The 23168-nt window shown below is 41.6% G+C and overlaps 1 protein-coding gene across 1 annotated transcript in view; it reads right to left on the minus strand.

Moving 5' to 3' along the window:
* The window catches only part of cita (citron rho-interacting serine/threonine kinase a), a 225547-nt gene that overhangs the window by 80938 nt on the left and 121441 nt on the right, over window positions 1-23168 (minus strand). Inside the window, exons 20-27 of the mRNA XM_041203457.1 lie at window positions 22760-22876; window positions 22402-22511; window positions 14046-14220; window positions 12270-12467; window positions 11463-11516; window positions 7342-7539; window positions 6661-6854; window positions 5160-5295 (exon numbers count right to left, since the gene is read on the minus strand). Coding sequence (XP_041059391.1) covers window positions 5160-5295; window positions 6661-6854; window positions 7342-7539; window positions 11463-11516; window positions 12270-12467; window positions 14046-14220; window positions 22402-22511; window positions 22760-22876 — 1182 coding nt within the window. The remainder of the gene's footprint in view (window positions 1-5159; window positions 5296-6660; window positions 6855-7341; window positions 7540-11462; window positions 11517-12269; window positions 12468-14045; window positions 14221-22401; window positions 22512-22759; window positions 22877-23168) is intronic.

Below are 23168 nucleotides of genomic sequence, written 5' to 3' on the forward strand. Positions count from 1 at the left end.
CAAAGCATTCTTGGATTTTTTCATACGTTATGGACCAGCACTTGTACATAATAAATTAATGACATTGTCTTATAAAACTGGGTGCTTGAATGGGCCCAACTCTTAGCTGACCAATTAATGCAACTTCCTGCTTTTATTTACCCAGATACGATTTTCATAGTATCCAAAAAGTAGTTAGTGATGCAAAATATTGTTATGCTGCAATGGGCAATGGAAAAGGCCCAGGTAGTGGCATTAGGTGAATTACTCCTTTGGAAAGCCAGCGCAATCATGATGGGACAAATGGCCCGTTTCTGTATGGTAACTATTCTGTGATGCATTCCATGATTCAATAAAACTAACTACATAAAAAATGTAATTCAATTGTATGGGATGACATCCTGTGATCACCCAGCCAATGACAACGGATGGGAAACTATAATGGAAAGCTGAATTCTAATCTTCATTCTCAATAATTGAGCAATATAGGTTACATTACATTTACCATACTTACTCTAATATCAAACTGCTGGCGTGGAGCATAAACACTGGTATAGGCCATTTGGGCCGAATTGAACACAGCACAGAAACAGGCTATATAATTCTATGCAAGTGTTAATGATGACATCTGATACCTCTTCCTGCTATGCCTACATTTCCAGAACAATGTATTTATGCTGTTTATTCTCAAAAACGGACTCCTGAAGATGGTGTCAGTTCAGCAGCACTGCCACTCAATATCATAAGCCATTTAATGGTAGATTACATAAATCTATAATTTTGTTCAAATTTCTAACAATTAATATGACTTTCAAAAAGCACTCTGCTGGATTATTCAATTTCCTTATTAAACACATTTTTATATTTTATTACTTTACATTGTTACTTTGTGCAGAATTATGTTTTGTTCCCAATGTTAAATATTTCATTTGCAGATCGCCTGACAAATGAAGAGTGCAGCAGAAGTTCTTTCAGTGGTCCTAAGTACTATACATTAAAGCCAGGGAAACTAAAATGATTTGTACCAATACAAGCACAGTGTGCAAATTTAATCATCAGAAAATGACATTAAAATATGTAAAAAAAACAACTGGGGAGGGTATGCAAGACGAATTAGAACTAAATTCAGAGGTCTCAAACCAAATGGAACATAAGATTATGAGATTACAATCACTTCTTAAAAATAAAATACTTTTAAGTCTAAAATGGTGTTAAAATAAAATCTACAATTTACTTAAAGCTCAAAGCTTTTTCAGGAAGCTGAACAGACCTTAATATATGAAAATGCATGAAATCGCAGTGCAGGCTGTTTTCAATTTCTTAAGTGCTTGAATTTCTGACAGTCATTTTTACAAATGTGTAATGTAACACACTAATGCAGTGAGTCAGTAACCGGGTGATGCTTCAGTTCTCGGACTTGACAGATTAATTTATTCAACTGTAAAATCTTGTTTTCCTCAGCAGTATGACATCTTGCATCATGCTATGGAATAGCACCTCTGTATAGCAGAGTCAGGTAGCCACAAACATTGCTGTTTTAAAGCATTATGTGGACCTGAACGAATATTGGCTTTGGAAATGTCCAAGACAATGGTTAGTGATTAAACAAACTAAAACCAGAGTGAGGGTTTCATCATATGGATATTAAAAGAGCTTTCTGTATCAGAAACAACAATGGGGATGGGAGCAGCTTCTACTATATTTTGTGTCTTTATCCAGATAACTGGCTTACTAGCTACTCAAGTGCCGCCTTCTCTAATATTGGTTGACAGGATCTAAGCTCTAAGTAGTATCAATGTTGTTCCGACCAGTCCCCAGACGAGGCCTCCTAATTTGTTAACTTCCCAAATGGGACCCCAATTTTGTTATCCTCCCAGGTAAGAAGAAATGAACTGACTCCCTTTCTTTATTCAACCCCACCTCAGTTGGTTGCAACAAAGTTAACTCAGAAAGGATCCATTCCCCCATGGATACCGTTTCCCAGTCAAAATGCACTTTTTTTCAAAGAAAATGCCAATTTAACCAGGCTTTCTTGAGTCAAAGAAAGAGCAAGTTTATTAATTACTAAAAACCAAGAAAAATAATAAAACCGTAACATACATTCACACATATCAGAAATGAGAAGATTCCAAATAAAAGTTGAAAAAATATACAAATCAGTCCATGAGGCGTTGATGGCAGAACATTGCAGCCGTTGAGTTGGGTAATTCCGGTAGAGCTCACTTTGGCAGTTTTGTAGTTGGTTTGGAGACACTTGATTCTGCAGGTTAGCTGAAGAGGCTGTCCTATTTCCATTTTGATTGTGGCTTCTGCTGAGCCTTGCTCCCAGCGAGAGAGAGAGAGAGAGAGACTTTGCCTGCAACTGCAGGGACGACTAGTCGGTCTTCTTGTGCTGTCACTCTCACAGCACACACTGCACTTCTCTGCAGCTAGCTTTTTAACTATCTTTTCTGAGGAGAAATAGTCATCTTCCATCCACCTCAGAACTATTTACACATTGGCCTGGATTTTTCCTATGGCAGGCGGACTGGGCGCAGAGTCGATCGCCGCCCATGATCGGCTGTGCGCCACCATTTTACGCGGGCAGGCCAATTAAGGCCTGCCCAGCATAACGCGTGGCCCAGCACTACCTGTGCGGATGGGGGGAGGAGGGAGAGTTGGGGCCTGCACTCTTCCACGCATGCACGCGAAAGAGTGCAGCAATCTCTGAGGCACGGAGCTGCCTCGGAGAGATTGAATAGATAATAAAAGTGTTTAATAAATGATATGAACATTTATTTAAACATGTCCCCTCATGTGACAGTGTCAAATGAGTTGGGACATGTTTGTAAAGGTGGGAAAATTAATTTATTGATTTTATATAAGCTTCAGGAAACTTCATCCCACCTGTGGATGAAGTTTCCTGAAAAACACGAAGGCCGCTTGGGCTTTTCGGCTGCCCGCCAACCTTAAGGTTGCATTCTTAACTAGTTTAATTACTTTCTTAATGGCCTTAATAGGGCATTGACATTTTGGCTGGCGCGCAGCCGACTCCGGTATGCGTCCACCAAACGAAACCTCGCGATGACGCACGATGACATTGGGATGCACGACCAACATCATCCTGCGTCATTTTACACGTCGGCATGTCAGGCCCAACACCGCATGCCGACCGGAAGCTTCAGCCCATTGAGATATAAATCAACAGGAGATGGATTTTTGGGTGACTGCTGAGATGGTAAATCAATCTTTTGTCTCCAAACCACAGGAGATTAAAGTTCAGTGTTTTGCATCTTTCCTATCCCCCTTTAATTGTCTCTGCTTGAAGAAGGCCATGACACCTTTTCAGGTGCAACATTCCATGTTCTCTCAGGGCATGTCTGTCAGTATGATCCATATAGCAATTTTCCAGAAAGTGGTCACTTTACATTAATCAGCCATCTTTTCAGTGTCCTCAGTTGTATTTCTTTAAAAACACACAAGTCTTTCTTAAAAAGTTCAAAATGCCTGCAAGTAATTTGTGGATGTAATTGCTTTTCATGACAATATGCAATGTTCCGCAAAAAAACAATATTACATATGAAATAGTTTGGCAACTTCCAGAATCTTTTCCTATACATCAGGCCAGCATGCTTACATGAACACACACATAACATTTCTTCCCTTACCACTGGCAGTACCCAGGACATGATTTTCTATTGCAAAATGAAATTGCAATGCTTATAACGCAAATTACAGGAGAACTAGGAAATAATGGGCAAACACATGTTACAGCCAAACACCCTTTTTTTTGCAGAGGGTATGTAAGGATACTGTCTTTCAAAAGATAGCAGAGGAAATAAATCAGCCTCTCACCTATTAGTAACATGTAGTTGGCAATTTCCAGTGAAGAAACAAACCATAGGTGAGGGGAGTAGAATAATGAAGAAAGCTATAATTCTTGATTAATTTTAAATTGCAACTCTACAGGTCTCCTAAATCGCCAAATTTCTGACGCTGGCCTAAACAATGCTACAGTCCATGTGGAATGCGCATGGTGCTACCTAGAGCTTAGATCCTATCAACTAATAAAGAGGGGGCACTTGAGTAGCCAGTGGGTCAGCTGTTGTCTGGATAAAGACACAAAATATAGTGGAAGCTGCTCCCATCCCCGTCCATAGGTTGTTGTTTCTGGTATAGGAAGCTCTTTTAACGTTTATGTGATGAAACCCACACTCTGGTTTCAGTTTGGTTAATCACTGGCCATTACCGTGGACGTTTCCAAAGCCAAAATTCGTTCAGGTCCATATGATGCTTTAAAACAAAGGTTATATCCTTCTACCAAAGCTATGTTCATGGCTATCTGGCCTCTTCTCTAACATTACCCGTGTATCATTTCCCATAATCAGACTTTCCCAAGCTCAGACTTCTTGCCTACACAATGTCTGCTTCAGATCAATAATTTCTTTTACCGAACATCCAATCCTATACATTTTTCTGCTGATGATTATACTTTACTTCCATCAGACAACACATGCCCAATGCTCACAACTTCCTGAACGTTCGTAATGCAAAAAAATCTTGTTCCTTCCTCTGCCAAGTCTGGCTAACAGTTACCTCCCCTCTCAACTCTTCATTTCTCCATGGCTTCCAAACTGTAAAGCTGTTTACCTTTGCCTTTTCTTCCAATCACACAATTTGAACAGCACAAGCACGCTGTCACTTAACCACCAATTCTTGAATTACCTAATATTTTCCTCTACTCTTTCAACTTGTATTGTGGGCGTTGATCTTTCACCCAGGTTTATCTTTCTTAAAAAAAAAAGTTCTTCCACTGTAAAACTCATCCTCTGAACGATATATCCTTCCATGCTTTGGTTTTGCTTTGAAACGTCAAGAATATTGAATAAACCACAATCAGCAACCTGTTATCTGAAAAGCCGACAGTTTGCGCAAAGTCTCTTACAGAAACACTGCCACAAATATAATTACAAAGTAGAAAGAATGCACACGATCAGCATTCCTGCTGACAAGAGTTTAATTTTCATATATTTGATGCTATCTCATAACCACCATGTTGTCATCTAATCAAATTTAATTGCTTTTCTGAACAGTTTGATCTTGTATTCAGACAGTAACAAGTGTGTTACACTGCCTCTACAGTAGCGACCCTATCAAAGTTTTAAAGTAAACACAGGTGTAGCTTTCAGGCAAAAACTAACCGTATCAGAAAGGCTTTCTGCCTTCAGTTTCTGCTCTTTCAAAGAATGTTGTAAGGTCAAGATCTCAGCCTTGTGCTCCTTCACAGCTAGTTCCACAGCCTGACGGGACTCATTGCCACGCTGGTCTGCACGCATTCTGTGAAATTAAAGGAAGATAAACCAGAAAAAAAAACCATAAGACTACAGCCATTTTCACACATCCATTTTGGATCAATATCCATGTAATGACAAGACTGCACAGGCGGTGGAAACATATCCTCAGCAATGAACTGGGAGAATTAATGAATTAGTGATCTTGACAAGGCAGAGATCATGACAGCTGGCTGGGTACAGTGTATATCCTGGCAGTAACAACTAAAACACAAAAACCTGCGCTACATGTAGTCTCTTCAGGTTTGTTGATTTACATTTCCTGGTAATGGTTTATTAGTAAGTGAGGTCCATAAGAGTTGGTGTGCGTGCTGATCTCCAACTGTCTAAAACTTTCTTCATTGGGCAACTAGTAAACGTAATTGCTGTGCCACAGACCACTAGAAGACATCAAGCTCTAAAAACAACAGAAGGAAATGCTTGGAATCACTGCCTTTTGCAAGGCACCAGTTACAATGCATAATTTGTCCATTTCTAGGTAACACAAGAGGCAACAAGAAATTTCACAATACATTGAGCAAGTACACAAATGCATGTACATCCATTCTGAGGGTAGATTAAAATTGAAAAGCAAAAATCTCAGATATCAAGAAATACTTTTTAAAAATGAAAAGAAGTTCAGCTGTTTAAATAGGACTTGAGACAGAAGGATAAACGGATTTTAATAATTTAGACATTCAGTTCCAAAAGCTGTGTTAGAGCATTTTTATAATCAGTAGTAGCCATCATGACAACCGTGACTTTTATGAAATACCTACACAATAGAAGACTGGATAACTCACAAGCAGGGATTTATTCATGAATCACGACTGGCCATGACATGTTCTATTTATAACAGTGCAAACAGAACTTGGATTGAAAATAGTGAATTTAAATGACTTCTGCAGTTTAGGGGTTGAAGAAAGTTGCCTTGACAATTCACATCGTGTTTGTGATGCCACATCAGGGAAACAGGATTTCTTCCCGCCCCACCACCCACTGCCCTCATCATCAGTTTCAATTCTCAAATCTGTTGCTCTATTTGTTATCCTATGGCTGGAATTTTATGGCCCTGCTGCAGTGGGAACGGGACCATAAAATGCAGCGAGCCATTCTCGACTCCATTGACTTTGGCAGGACCGTAAAATCCCACTGCGTAAAATTCCACCAAATGACTGGAAGACAGTTACCTGCACTTTAATTTAAAATGGCTCTGGTAGCAAATGGGCTTTCTAGCATCTGATCAGTATAGTCCTGATCCCCTGGTACACTGTTAACAGATTAATATTCTTACTTTAATACCAATACTCACTCAATATTCCACTATACAGTGATTATCCATTACTCAGCATTTTCTCTTACGTTACAATACCTGCTCTGCTTTTCCATATCCAGTAGCCTCTTCATTTCTTGGATGCGTCGCTCAAGTTGTGTTTTTTCTTCTTCAAACTCTGCCTTCCAGGTTTCCCATTGTCGTTCTTTCTCAAGGAGTTCATCATTCAATGTCTCCAGGTCCATTACCTGCTCCTCCAACATTGAGCAGGTCGTCTTTAGTGTCTCTATTGTCTGAAAGAGAAATGGAATAAAAGGTATATTCAAATGAAGGAAAATGTCAGATATAACGGAGCAGAAAATGCCAAGGTTTCTTCCAGCACTCAAGATGCTAAATTGAAATTTCACCTAGTGTATAAAATGTTTATTAACCCATAAATTTACAATATCATCTACTAAAATCTACTCTGCTGTTTTAGTTCTGATTTTAGTGTTAGTTGACCTTCAGACTGTCTACCTTAACACATTCCTAGACTGATTGATGTGGGACTGACAAATTGGTCAACCTCAACATTCTCCAATTGCTTTGAATCAGTGCCAAGGTCTCCTAAACAACTGCACGGAAGAACTCTGACGGTTCAAAGCAAATGTGCTAATTATTTCCAGTACCTGTGTGTCTTTATATGATTTTTAAAAATATATCAATAGGCATGAAGGATAGCTAGAAGATTTGATGAGAATGTTGAGATTAATTAATCACTGACAGTAGGTGTGCGCTAACCTGTTTTTGGTTACTGAGTTGAAGTTCTTGATCAGATAGCTCCTGGCGCATCCTGCCCATTTCCTGCCGGAGCTGGGCTCGCTCGTCTCCAACGCATGACAACTCTTCTAGCTGTTTGGTTAGGTAGTAGTTCTGGCTGTTCAGCTCGGCGTTTTCCTGGCTCAGCTGGTTTAACTGTTCCTCCAGATCAGAGATAACCTGTCCCCGAAACAACAGGATCACATAAACAGGCCAATCTTTTGTCTGCATGCACGTACTACTTAAAAGACATGGTCCCAGCACAACTGTACACACACAACCTGACAAGTACTGCAAGGTATTTAGGTATTCAATGCATTCAAATAAAATCTCTGAGCTCTAGATCATTTTATTAAATAAACATCCTAATGCCAATACTTAATTCACCAAATATACTCTATCCTCTTATGTCATTCTAAGTTACAATTTTAGTCAGTTCGATTAAGTAAACAATTTTAGCCACTGTCCATTAAGTAAATTATTATTGAACTGCCTCCCCTCCATTCCTTTTTATTGAACACAAATCTCCTCCACATAGCACTGGGTCAGCCTCAAATCCCAGCACCCCAAGAAACCACGTATCAAAGCCCAGAAATTGGCTTTAAACACTTTACAGAGACTGTTCCCTGACTACCCAAAACTTCCTTTTTGAAGATATATACATATGGCCTGATCACTGCTGGGAGACACAGACCCCAGGGACACCCCTTCAAAAATCTTGAACCCACCCACTTCTAGTGTAATAAATGTGTGGTGGGGTGCAGGCAACCCACATATTCCCAGGAGGCATATGGCTCATTTAGGAAAAGGAGTGTTCCCCCCCTGCCCCCCAAAGCAAACATTATAACTCTCCAGCAATCAGACACAACATCCCTCAACAGCCCTGTAAGGTTGAAATGCCTTTCTGATGTCCTCCACAGCCTATGATCTCCTCCCGCAAACCACAAATGTCTTCCAGAGAGTTCCAAGATCATCTCTTCCCCCGCTCCTGATCTTTCTAACCCCTTCCACAAACTTCTTTCCCTCCTCCCCCAGTCTCTCCAGCCCCCATTTGCAGTCCCCATCTCTCCCTCCCTCCTTTCTGCAGCTGAAGCCTGGTGCTGAAGACCTACCCACTCAACAGTTAGCATCGCAATCTGGCTGGGAAACAGATTTCAAAAATGGAAATAAGGTCCTAGTGGGATTCTTCCAGGTTTCCCCAACCCAAAAACTGTTGCCCTGTTCCCTCCCTTCCCATCATTATTTCAGTTAGCAGTCAAAACAATCAAACACCACTCAACCGTGATGCTAGGGATATTGTAGCTTCCAAAAGTCACCTTTTTCTCCACTAAGATTGCGTACCCTCATTTAGAGTCCCATACAAGAATTAACGAAGTTCATCACTGCATCAAGAGTATCCATCCACCTTAACGCTGACCAGTCACTGTACATTTCCAACTCTAGTAGTTAAAGCCAGGCTAAATTCATGCTGACCAATTTACAGCTCAGAGCACATTCAGCTTTATTAAATTTCAAAATATTTACACTTCTATTTCATGTGCGGATGATACACAGAACAGCACACAGCAGGTTTGCAAATAAACTTGAAAATACTTAGATGCAGTGTGACAATTTTTTTCGCTAGTTTCAGCATGGTGGGTTGTTCCTTTAAATTCAGTCACAGTACGGAGAGTTAAAAGTATGCCTTATATAAAATCTACACCTCCCAGCTAAATAATACAAATACCTTTTAGAAATTGTTTTCAAATTGTAGACTTGAAGGAGGGAGCCAAGCAACACCACATTCATAAAAACACAGACTGGTGTGATGAGTTCAGTAATGCATCTTCAAACTCAGGACAGGTGAGGAAATATACACGAGTTGGGATGAGAGGAAAATCAATTAAGAGAATGCAGTCTCTTTGGTGGAGAGAAAAAAATGGATCACTATGTAACTCAAATGTTGTTTCCAAAGTAATTTAGAGTATGCACTGTGACCTTTTAGTTTCCTTTTGAAGTCCTAGTATACCTTCTGTAAAAATACGTGTTATATTCTTGTTTATTCACTTGTACATTTGTTCAATAGTAAATCTAAAAGCAGGTCTGATCTTGTGACAATCTCAAAGATTATTGAAGTAAGGAGATGAATCCTGCAGCAGCACTACCTGATCCAAGGAGATGAAATAAATCAGGAAGGTTTATTCCTGTTAGATATCCTGGTCACATTACCAGAAGATCAATTTGGTGTTGAGGCTAGTCAAGATAATCTCAAAGTCAGTGAGTGTTGGGTCTCAGCTGGGGCGGTAAGCTTAAATACATAAACACACAGTCTAAACTCTTGTGAGAAAAGGCCCCAAATGTAACATTGGGAACTATGTTGTGCAATGATTTATCACACTTACACTTACACCTCTGGAACTCAATCAAGTCTAAGCCAAAACTCCTCTCTGCTGACAGTTTCCCATTTGAAACAAGCCGAGTAGCCAAAAAATAGGCTCCAATGGACTAAAACAGCTGTTTTGAGTGATGAAAGTGTTCACTCTATAAAAAGCAGGACCAATTCAGACCACCCAATTGTCGCCCCGTCGGTCTATTCTCGATCATCAGCAAAGAGTTGGAAGGGGTCGTCGACAGTGTTATCAAGCGACACTTACTCAACAATAACCTGCTCACTGACACTCAGTTTGGGTTCTGCCAGGACCACTCAGCTCCTGACCTCATTACAGCCTTAGTCCAAATATGGACAAAAAAGAGCTGAACTCAAGAGATGAGATGAGGGTGACTGCCTTTGACATCAAGGTGGCACTTGACCGAATGTGGTATCAAGGAGTCCCAGAAAAACTGAAGTCAATGAGAATTAGGGAGAAAACTCTTCACTGGTTGGAGTCATGCTTAACGCAAAGTGGTGGTTGTTGGAGGTCAATCATCGCAGTCCCAGGACATCACTACAGGAGTTCCTCAGGGTAATGTCCTAGGCCCAACCATCTTCAGCTGCTTCATCAATGACCTTCTCTCCATCATAATGTCAGAAGTGAGAATATTTGCGGATGATTGCACCATGTTCAGCACCACTCGTGACTCATCAGATACTGAAGCTGTCCATACCCATATGCAGCAAAAACTGGACAATATTCAGGCTTGGGCTGATAAGTAGCAAGTAACATTCATGCTGCTGAAGTGCTAGGCAATGACCATATCAAACAAGAGAGAATCCAAACATCTCCCATTGACATTCAATGACATTACCATCACAGAATCCTTCACTATCAACATCCTAGGGGTTACCACTGACCAGAAACAGAACAGTAGCAGCCATATAAATACTGTGGCTCCAAGAGCAGGTCAGAGGCTAGGAATTCTGTGAAGAGTAACTCATGTCCTGACTCTCCAAAGGCTGTTCACCACCTACAAGGCACAAGTCAGGAGTGTGATAGAATTCTCTGCACTTGCCTGGATGAATGCAGCTCCAACAATACTCAAGAAGCTCGATATTCAGGACAAAACAGCCCACTTGACTGGCACCCCATTCTCCACCTTCAACATCCTTTCCCTCCACCACCGGTGCACAGTGGCAGCAGCGTGCACCATCTACAAGGTGCACTGCAGCAACTCACCAAGGCTCCTTCAGCCACCTTTCAAATCTGTAACCTTGATCACCTAGAAGGCCAAGGACAGCAGATGCAGGGGGACACCACCCCGTCAAGCTCCCTTCCAAGTCATACACCATCCCGACTTGGAATTATATCGCCTTCAGCGATTATATATCCTTCAGCGTTGCTGGGTCAAAATCCTGGAACTCCCTCCATAACAGCACTGAGGGTATACCTACACCATATGGGCTGCAGCGGTTCAAGAAGGCAGCTCACCACCACCTTCTCATGGGTAATTAGAGGTGGGCAATAAATGCTGGCCTAGCCAGTGATGCCCACGTCCTGTGAAAGAATAAAAAGAACTTTATAAAAGGCAGCTGCATTAGGGTTAAATCACATTGTTAGATATCATTATACACTTCATTGGCTAGGACAATCAGATTTCTTGATCCGTCCAACAATTCAGCAAAAACACAATTAAAATGCTGTTAACACTTGTGCGTGCAATCAGAGTAAACTGTTTCAAGTACATACTGTGCAACTCTCTCGAAGGGCTTCAAACTTGTTGTGAATTTCATCACGGTGTGCCTGAGGAAAAAGAAGCAAAATATCACAAGGTTCTGCTGAGTAGCTTCACTGTATAATAAACAATGTATGCTACTGATTACTCACACTGCAAGGCCAGGATTTTACAGCCCCGCCACGGCGCGTCTCACCCCAGCGGATGCAGCGAGCCATTTAAATCTCCATCCAGTTCGGCCGGAACGCAATATCCCGCCGGGCAGGAGGGGCCATAAAATCCTGGCCTATATACATGTTAAATTGAGGCTTAATACATTTCTTGGCTATCTATCATCACCTACGTTTATGCGTCGACTATTGCAAATGGAAGCAGACACTTTGTGTCGCATTTCCTCTGAGGTGATAACAGGCTGGGGCACTTCATGACTAAATAATTGGAGGTAGTGGTTTGTGGACGGTATTCACACTATCACAAAGCATAAAACAGAGGTAACAAAAGGATGACTGTTACATGAGACAGTGCATGGATCTCAGTCAAAATCTCCCTCAAATGTCAAGGATAGTTTCAGATATTGCACACTGGCAAAGGCATCTCTAGTTAAAACGCACTTCATAATTCTGTCGTGCCCACAGTGCTCTGTAAAGAGCTCGCTCAGAAACTGATCGTTTCCTTGGTTACGTCACAAATGACAAAAAATTACACTTATCCTCCCACTATGCAGCTTTCCAAAATCTCTAACAACATCATCCAAAGATCTTCTAAAAATAAACAGGTGGTATCAGCCCTACACTTAGACTGGGCATGATGATGGTACTGACCCTCAGAGATTGGATCTCTTCCTCTGCCTCAGCAGTGGTCTCCTCCAGCTCTGCCTTGGCCATTTGCAGCTGGTTCTCCAGGGCAGTTTTTGTACTTTGCAGACTCCTAATCTGAGCCTCCTTTTCCTGCAAAGCCAACTGCAATTCATTGCCCTGTTTCTTCAGCTCCAATTTCTGCTGCTCATGTTCCAAGCTGACCTGTGGAATAGCACAAAAGTAAGATTCCTATATAGCAACCAGCAATGATTGCTGCAATCTGTACTAATTTTACAATGTTACTGTTAAAAAAACAAACTGAATTGATATATTTATATCATTACCAGATGGCATCTTATATCCTAAATTTGGCTCCCATTTAAGCAATGCGACAATTTAAAAATTCTTATCCTTGTTTTCAAATCTCTCCATTCCCTGACCCCTCCCTATCACCAACCTCCTTCAGCCCCATAACTCATATCTGTGCACCTCTAATTCTAGCCTCTTGAACATCCCATTGGTGCCCATGCCTTCAGCTGCCAAGGCCGCAAGCTCTGGAATTCCCTCCTTAAACCGTCCTACCTCTCTTTCCTCCTTTAAGGCATTCATTAAAGCTTACCTCTTTGACCATGCTTTTGGTTATTTTCCCTAATATCTCATGTGGCTTGGAGTCAAATTTTGCTTTAAAGCACACCTGTGTAGCACTTAAGGCTTTCTAATCATATTAAAGCCCTATATAAATACAGGTTGTTGATGTAAATTTCAAGTTTTACACAGTTTCTCCTTTCTTTGAGGGGCCTTTATTGGTTAAAGCTGATAAGATACCAAAATCAGAATCCCAGTGCTTTCTATGATTGGTGAGTTTACACCTGTAAAAATATCAGCTTACAAAACCATTATCGCCATTACTAATCAAATAGCACACATCTGTTAACTATTTTAATTCTTTCACAGAATGGCAGCGACGATGGCAAGGCCAGCATTTGTTTCCCATCCCAGTTACTCGAGGTGGTGGCGGTGAGCTGCCTTCATGAACCGTTGCAGTCCATCTGCAGGTACACCTGCAATGCTGTTAGGAAGGGAGTTCCAGGGTTTTGACCCAGTGACAGTGAAGGAGCGGCGATATAGTTCCAAGTCAGGATGATGTGTGACTTGGAGGGGAACTTAAAGCTGTGATATTCCCATGCACCTGCTACCTTTGTTCTTCTAGATGATAGAAATCACAGGTTTTGAAGGAGGCTTGCTGAGTTGCTGCAGTGTATCTTGTAGATGGTACACACTGCTGCCTCTGTGCATCGGTGGTGGAGGAAGTGAATGTTTAAGATGGTGGATGGGCTGCCAATCAAGCAGGCTGGTTTGTCCTGGGTCATGTCAAGCTTCTTAAGTGTTGTTGGCGAGTATTCCATCACACTCCTGACTTGTGCCTTGTGTATGGTGAACAGGCTTTGGGGAGACAGGAGTGAGTTACTTGCCATAGTATTTCCAGCCTCTGACCTACTCTTGTAGCCAGTGTTTATTTGGTTGATCTAGTTAAGTTTCGGGTCAATGGTAATCGCCAAGATGTTGATGGTGGAACGATTCAGCTGCGGTAATGCTGTTGAATGTCAAGGGGAGGTGTTAGATTCTCTCTTGTTGGAGATGGTCATTGTCTGGTGCTTCTGTGGTGTGAATGTTACTTGCCACTCATCAACTCAATTCTGAATTTCACACCATTAACATTGGTTGTTCGCTTGGATGTGCAGGCCAGATACACAAGTTTTACCATCTATTTCCATGTTATCATCATTTTTGTGTTCTCACCTCCCTGAGCTTGGTCTCAACCTCCAGCAGTTTGTTTTTGCTGCTTTGCTCATCCTGGTTGATTTTATCCATTTGTTCCTCAAGTTTCTGGTTGTGAGCATCCAGCTTCCCTGCCTGAGTCTCCAAGTAAAACTTCTGCTGCCTGAGTTCAGCAATCATCTCTTCCTGTGCCTTCCTGCCATGAAATTTAGACAGTTACAATTACAAATATGCTCAATGGTTACATAAGGCAGCTGGTCAGGCCAAAGAACAGTGGTAGACCAAGATAGCAAATAAATACTTTTGAAGTGTAGGCACTGTTGCAATTTTGGAAATGCAGCAGCAAATCCATGTAAGCAAGCTCCCATAAATAGCAATGTGTTATTGACCAGATAATCTGTTTTTGTGATGTTGCTTGAGGGATAAATATTAGCAAGGACATCCTGGATAACTCCCCTGTTCTTCTTTAAAATAGCACCATGGGATCTTTTACATTTACTTGAGAGGGAAGAAGGGGTTGTGATATTGTAAGGCCGATGAGGATTTCACCCATCCAGGGTGACCCACTGTCCTGTATTTTAAGGGATCATCCCTTATTTTCACTGTTTTTCCTGCATCCCTTAAGAGCGCCTTTTGTCCTTTATTTCTAGGGCAGCCTTGAGGGATTGAGCCTGGAATTCTTCTCTTGCCTTTGCCTCTTTTGGTTTTTTTTGTGAGTATGCATCATCCATGCTGACACCTCCTGCCCCAAGAACATCGGAGAAACATGTGGCCACCATTTAATCTCCGAGCCTCTACTAAATTGCAGTGGGCTCAGGGATAATGGGTGTCAATTGGCTCATCAATGAGTCAAATTGACATCCCAGCAGCAACCAGGAATCCCACATCAGCATCATCTGCCCTCCAAATTAATCAGGGAGATTCTCCCACCGCCCGGAGGCTGAAGCAGGGCCTCTCGAATTAAGTGGGTCTGGATCTGACCACCAAAGTTCCCGCCACAATGGGCTGCTTATAATCTAGCCCACGGAGTCAGTTTAATGTCCCGTCCAAAAGATGGCACCTCTGAGAGTGCAGCATTCCCTCAGTACTGCACTCGACTGCCAGCCTTGAATTTTGTGCACAAGTCCTGGAGTGGGACTTGAACACAACATCTTCTGACTGAGGTGAGAGTGCTACCAATTGAGTCATAGCTGACACTAAACCTGCTGAAAAATATTTGGTACATTTTGCTAAATTTTTTTTTAGTGAATTTTGTGTTCATTAAGTTGAGTGACAAGAAACACCATTGCACATTGTCCCTTGCAATTGTCCAACAGTTACAAGGTCCTTGAAAGCTGTGTGGATGAGAGCGGGGACTGCAGGGAGGGTGAGCGAACTGACCAGAGCACCGTGATACAGGAAGCAACTCAAGTTGCTCAGAGACCTTTCAAGAACATGGGAGAAACAAAGTTAAAGTCAATATCAAATTGAAAGAAAAGTATACAATGTGGCAAGGATTAGCAGGTAAGCCAGAGGATTGGGAAAGTTTTAAAAAACCAACAAAAGATTACCAAAAAAATGAGGGAGAAAATAAACTTTGAGGGTAAACTAGCAAGTAATATTAAAAAATGGACAATTAGAGCTTCTTTAAATATATAAAAAGGAAGAGAAAAGCCAAAGTGAACATAGGCCCCTTAGAGAAGGAGGCTGGTGAAATAATAATGGGGAAACAGGAAATGGCAGGGGAGTTGAATAAATAATTTGCTTCAGTCTTAATGGAAGACACTAATAGCATTTCAAAAATACTAAATAATCAAGGGGCAAAAGGCGGGGAGGAAATAAATACAATAACTATCACGCGAGAAAAAGTTCTAGGGAAACTAATGGGGCTAAAGGCCAATAAGTCCCCTGGACTTGATGGGTTGCATTCTAGGATATTAAAGGAAGTAGCTACAGAGGTAGTGGTGGCACTGGTAGTAATCTTCCAAGAATCCTTAGATTTGGAGAATGGCCAATGTTACACCCTTATCCAAAAAGGGAGGGAGACAAAAAACAGGTAACTATAGGCCAGTTAGCTTAACATCTGTCATTGGGAAAATGTTGGAGTTTATATTATAAATGATGTAATAGCAGAGCATTTAGAAATACATAATCTAATCAATCAGAGTTAGCATGGCTTCATGAAGGGGAAATCATGCCTAACAAGTTTGTTAGAATTCTTTGAGGAGGTAACAAGCAGGATAAAGATGAACCAGTAAATGTATTATAATTGGGTTTCCAAAAGGCATTCGATAAGGCACCACACATAAGACTACTTAATAAGATAAGAGCCCATGGTGTTGGGGGTAGTATATTAGCACGGATAGAGGATTGGCCAACTAATAGAAGACAGAGAGTTGAGATAAGGGGAATTTTTCGGGATGGCAACCTGTAACTAGTGAAGTGCCACAGGGATCAGTGCTGGGGCCTCAATTATTTACAATATATATTAATTACTTAGTTGGGGAAGTGAACGTATTATCGCCAAGTTTGCAGATGACACAAAAATAGGTGGGAAGGCAAATGGTGAGAATGACAACAGGAGTCTACAGAGGGATATACACAGGTTAAGTGAGTGGGCAAAAACTTGGCAAATGGAATATAATGTGGGAAAATGTGAGGTTATGCACTTTGGCAGGAAGAATAAAGGAGCTGAATATTATTTAAATGGAGAAAAACTGCAGAAGGCTGCAGCACAGTGGGATTTGGGAGTCCTTGTGCATGAAGCCCAAAAAGCTAATATACAAGTTCAACAGGTAATAGGGAAGGCAAATGGAATGTTGGCCTTTATTTCAAAGAGAATGGAGTATAAAAATAGGGAAGTCTTGCTAAAACTATACAAGGCACTAATTAGACCACACCTAGAATACTGTGAACAATTTTGGTCCCCTTATCTAAAGAAAGATATACTGGCATTGGAGGCAGTCTAGAGAAGGTTCACTAGGTTGATCCTGGGTATGAAGGGATTTTCTCACGAGGAGAGGTTGAGTAGATTGAGCCTGTGCTCATTGGAGTTTAGAAGAATGATAGGCAACCTTATTGAAACATATAAGATTCTTAGGGACTTGACAGGGCAGGCGCTGAGAGGTTATTTCCCCTTATGGGAGAGTCTAGGACCAGAGGGCATAATCTCAGAGTAAGAGAGAGCCCATTTAAAACAGAGATGAGGAGGAATTTCTTCTTTCAGAGGGTAGTCAATCTGTGGAATTACCACAGTGGGCTGTGCAGGCTGGGTTGTTAAGTATATTCAAGGCTGAGACAGACAGATTTTTAATCAGTAAGGGAATCAAGGGATATGGGGAAAAGGCAGGAAAGTGGAGCTAAGGATTATCAGATCAGCCATGTCATTGAATGGTGGAGCAGACTCGATGGGCCGAATGGCCTACTTCTGCTCCTACATCTTTTGGTCTTACATCGCTTCCAGACACTTGTAATATGTCCTTGCTGGTTTCCTATCCTCCATTTTCTGTAAGCTTCAACTGGCCCAAAATTCTGCTGCATGTATCTTGGACCGCACAACATTGGTTCACCCACTACTCTTGTCTCATGAACCTAAAGTGGCTTCCTATTCCCTCAACACATTCAAATTCAAAATCCTTCTCCTGTAATCCTTCCAATTACTTTGCTCTATCCTATTTCTATGATCACCTCCAGCCCTACATTTCCTCCTAAGCGCTCCACTCCTTTAACACCAGTCATCTACCATCCTCCCCGACCAATCATTGCTGGTACAATCTTTAGTCTCAGCAGTCCTAATAGTTGAAACGCCTTCTCTAAAATTCTCTGCACCTGCACCACTCTCTATACACTTAATAACCGCCTTGAAACCCATCTTAAACTCTTCCTCTCTGACATGACATCATTTTCATTACAACTATTTTTGAACTGCCTGGAAACTTTTATTTTTCATGTTAAAGGTCCTTTTAAATGCAAGTTGTTAGAGTACTGGTGCTGGAATATTGATTTTTTTTGGTACCCAGCAACAGCATCAAGTATTATATTAGGTGTAGCATGGCCATATAGAATACACCTCCCTGCAACCGACCCAATGTTTTACCTTAGTTATTGTAGGATAAAGGGTTAAACAGAATGGATATGCTAACCTGAGGTAGATGATGATGTAGCACTGACATCAGTCTGTCATGTGCTAGACACTCTATACAGCAGATGGGCAACTCTTAGGAGGTATGCCTTCTCAGTAACCCACCTTGTATATGTTGTAAATAATGTAAATAAACTAGTTTTAAATAAATAGCCTAGTCTGCCTACAGTTCCTTTACGCAAGAGCTCAGGCGTAGCACATTCGTCAAACGTAGTAGTAGTGATGGCGGCACCAATCTAGACAACAGTTGGAGCCATACGACAAACACCTTGGCCCATGACGACAAGAATCCCCAGTCAGACCGACATCTTGCCTGTGCATCTCAGCAACAGTCAAGGGTTAGATTACGTCTACACCATGCCACAAAGGGTGACAGAGGCCCTCTATATCCTGCATAACCAAAGTATTTCTTTATTTAGCAGGAATGCATGTGTACAGTTGGCATCATACAGAAAATAGATGAGATCCTTCCACCAAACACCAGGACCACATTCCATCAGGAATTTTTGCAACTCTTTCAAGAGCTGGGTAAGCTGAAAAATTAACATCACACTTCTCTGCTCCCAGACACCATGCCAGTGTACTTGTTCACCCCCAGGAGGGTACCACATCCTCTACTAACAAACGTTAAAGAGGAAATTGACTGCATGTTGCACGGGGGTGTTATTTCACGGTTACACAACCAACCCGGTGGTGTTCTGGTGTGGTTACAATTCCCAAGTCCAATGGTCACCTTCGGCTCTGCGTGGATCTCACGCAGCTAAATAAAGCTGTGCAGGGAGAAGTCCATCCAATGGCGTCAGTAGACGACAGTCTGGTGAAGCTTGCCAAAAATCCTTTTTACCAATTTGATGCAAACAGTGGGTTTTAACAGATACCTCGACCAGGAGTCCAGGCTGCTGATGACCTTTATCGCATCATTTGATGGGTTTTGCTTTAATCGCATCCCTTTCTGCATCGCGTCTGCCCCTGAGATATTCCAACATACCATGTCTACAATCCTTGAGGGCAAATAATGTGTTATCTACCTCATGGGTAACATCCTCATACACAGCTCTGCAGACCAGAAGCCAAGAGAAGTCCTCATCTCCAGATAGCAGGCCTCACATTGAATGACAAGTGTGTGAATTCGCCAAGACCACCATAAAATTTCTAGGCAATATCATCCAAAGACATGGTATTATGGCGGACCTGAACAAAACAAAGGCCATTACCAATTTTCCCCAACCAATGTGCATTACAGATATCCAGCGCTTACTAGGAATGGTAAACCAGGTAGGCTAGTTTATCCCTAACTTGACCACACTCACAGATCCCTTACGAGATGGAAAGGCCAGCAATGGTTCTGGGACATTGAACAATGCAATGCTTTTCAATCCATTAACGACTGACTAATCTCCTTGGACATCCTGGCATATTACGACCCCATTTTTCCCAAGGTCATCGCTGATGACCCTTCCTCCACTGGCCTCGGCACTGTTCCTATCCAACTGCAAAAGAATGGGTGATAGGAAACCAATATGTTTTGCATCGAGTGCCCTGACGGAAACTGAGCAAAGGTACGCTGCCATTGAGAAAGAGGCACTGGCAGTTACATAGGCTGTTGAGCTGCGCTCATATTACCTAATGGGGTTGCCCTTCACATAGAAACAGATCACAAGCCCCTCATAGCTCTCCTGAATTCCACAGAGATTGTTAAAATGTCCATTTGCATTCAACAATTTTGCCTCAGTTTGGTGCATTACCAATTATTCTGCTGTTTCTGGTCCAGGGAAGTCACAAACCATGGCTGATGCTCTCTCCAGAGTCATGGTACCATGCCATTGCTTTAGATTCCACATTCCTCTCAAACGAAAGCAATCTCCTCAACTATCATGAGCCCATATCTGACAAAGCTCTAGGGTGTCTAACGCATCCAAAAAGAGGGCGTCAGACGCGTTCAAGTGCGTGAGTTCTGCCTCCAAGGGTAGTCTAAATACAGTTCTGCTGACTGCCTCATCCACAGATACCATCAGCAACCTGGCCACTTGACTGTAGTGAATAACCTCCTAGTTTATAACCACCGCTTAGTCATTCCTCAGTCCATGCAACAAGGTATACTCCACAGAGGTCACCTGGGCACTGCTAAGTACAGAGCATGAGCTCTGCAATTTGTTTGGTGGCCAGGCATCTCACAGGTAGTTCAAGATTTCATCCTAACCTGCCATACCCTGGTGCCATCTACTTTTCCATACTGACCATGGCTCAACTGCTTTGATTACTGTGGTAAGACATACCTCATGATTATTACTCTAGATGGCTAGAAATAGTCAGACTGCATGCAACCACAACAAAGTTCATAATCAGAGCGCTACAGGCCAACTTTTACACCCAGTTTTCGGATGAAATTTTGGATAATGGCCCCCAATTTGCAAATGACCACTTTCAGGAGTTCACTGCTGACATTGGGATCACCCATATTACCAGCTTCCCTCTTTATTCTCAAGCCAGCAGGGAGGCTGAGCAAGCAGTCAGAACCAGGAAGATTCCGATGTCCAAGAATCCAGATTGGGCATCAATCAGCCCTGATGCATTATTGAGCCACACCCCTGGTTAATGGATTCTCTCCAACTGAATTGCTCATGGGCCGACCTCTAAAAACGCATGTTCCTCTATTGTCTTCGATCTTTCAACCTAATGTCAACCCTGCTGACCACAAGAGGGTGAGAGTGGAGTACAACTTCCGTGAAAAACAACAGCAGTATATTACTCGACACAGGGTCAAAACCCTATTACCCTTAACACCTGACCAGCAAGTTTAGATCAATGACCGCAAAGCAGACGGCCTCATTCTCACCAGAAGAATGGCTGCGCTCATGTTTGGTCCGGACAGTGTTTGGTACTATCCGGAGAAACAGGAGAGCCTTCATTGCATTCATATCCACCAAACCACGAATCTTTGATTACCACAATATGTGGTGTGAAGACCCTAAAAATATTCCAAGCGCCTCAAGCAGTGCTGACCCACCCCAGACCTCCATCCCAGTGGGGCAGTCACAACATGGTCTGGAGGAGTGGTGAAGGCTCCGCAGAGAATCAACCTCTAGTGAGAGGACTCAGGGTGGGGGCTGGGGACAGGTGACGGATCCAAGGTAAATGTAAATAGTTTAAGAGACTAAAGTCATGTAAATAGTTCAAAACAAATGTAAATAGTTGGACATAGTTAATAAAGTATTTTATAAGAGATAGTATAATGGGTTAACAGAATGAACATACTAATCTATGTAGTAGATAATGATGTAGCACTAACAGTCAGTCAGTCTTGTGCTAGAGATTCTGTACAACAGATGGGCAACTCTTAGAGGACATGTGCCTTCTCAGGGTCCACCTTGTACATGGTGTAAAAATAGTGTAAATAAACTAGTTTCAAGTAAATACGCTGGTCTGCCTATAGTTCTTCTTCCGCACAAGCTCAGGTCTGGCACGTTCCTCAAACAGTTACAATCTCAGAAAAGCACATCTGATGCTCCAGTGTGACATTTTTTCCATTCCAAACATAAGTCATATTGAGGTCTTGGAATGAATGTCAATTTTAATGCTAAATTAGAGCAGGTGCTGTGGGCCAGTGATCAGCTCCACTGCTTTTTAGGCAGGTTGAATGACAAATTTGATCCCATGCAATAAAATTAATTTTGTTTTTGAAATTGCATTCTGTGGCTTTGTCTATTTTTAATTAGGCCTATTGGCAGATGTCTACTAAAATAACTATTTGTCATTACAATAGTTTCTAGGAATTTTACTGGTTCTTTGACAATCATATTCAACATTCTGCCTATTTTTCAGTTAGTTCCACAAATCAGCAGCCATGTCTATGACTACTAAAACCTAGGGTCAGATCGACTCATTCCATATAAAACCCTTACTGAGAAGATGCTCATCTCCTTAATTTAGACTGGATTTAAATCCAGGAGGTGGAAGGCCAATATGTGTCAGTCCTGCTCACCCAACAAATATACTTCTTTCTCCCTTTGTTTTCATCTGCCTTAATATATTTGATTGCATACTTGATCCCCATCTTTCCTGCCAGGTCTAACCATACACATAGATTAGAAGCCACCTTCTGTACAATTACCACTTTAGGAGACAGCAACCGTAAAGAACAAAGTGAGAGGAAGGTAGATAAATTAATTGAGTCTGACAATTAAACCATAGGCTGTCAATTTAATTATCTCTATATCCATGTATTTACTGTATAGGCTCTGACATTCCAACACTCACATGCTTCTCTGAGTGAAGATGCTGCTGTTTGCTGCAAGTTTGTTAGCTTCTGAGAGTTCTGCTACCCTCTGCTCCAGAGACTTTATCTTGGAATCCATGGCATTGATAGTCTAAAATATAAAATGCATTACAGTCAGATTAAGACTGAAATCAGGCAGCAAAGCCAGAAAGGCAAAAGCCCAAATAAGGGAAAGCATTCCATTTTGAGAGTCGCAGTCCATTGAGAATCAGCTGTATTAATAAAAGCTAATTTTCACAGCAAATTCAGCTCATGAGTAAATTTTTGAGTTTCTCTTCAGTCAGAGCTAAACATTTTCAGTCCCTCAATGCCTTGTTTTAAAGTTAATTTCTCACATACCGCTTTCTGATCGTCAATCAGTTTGCATTTTTTACGCGAATCCTCTTCATGCCTGATGCGAGAATCTTCTAAAGATTCCTTATTCGCAATGCCCATCTTCACCTGAGCTTCCATAACCTGTCAGAGTACAACACAAATAACAACAGAAGATGTGGTACTTTCTACACATAATAACAAACATTATTGTTCAGAAGTCATGGGGAGAAAAGTTGACATTCATTTGTACCATACAGGAAATTTTCTTCTCCCAACCCCCTTTCTTCATTCAAACAAACCCATTGGTGACTGTTTTCAGCTAAGATACTTGCTCTATATTCAAGATTAGTTGATACATTGAGTAAAAGGAAAGATGCTAAAGATGGTTGGTAGAAATTGCAGAGCTATTGCTGATCACACAAGGCATTGCTCC

This window comes from Carcharodon carcharias, chromosome 13 (genome assembly GCF_017639515.1).
Source record: "Carcharodon carcharias isolate sCarCar2 chromosome 13, sCarCar2.pri, whole genome shotgun sequence".
NCBI classification, from domain to species: domain Eukaryota; kingdom Metazoa; phylum Chordata; class Chondrichthyes; order Lamniformes; family Lamnidae; genus Carcharodon; species Carcharodon carcharias.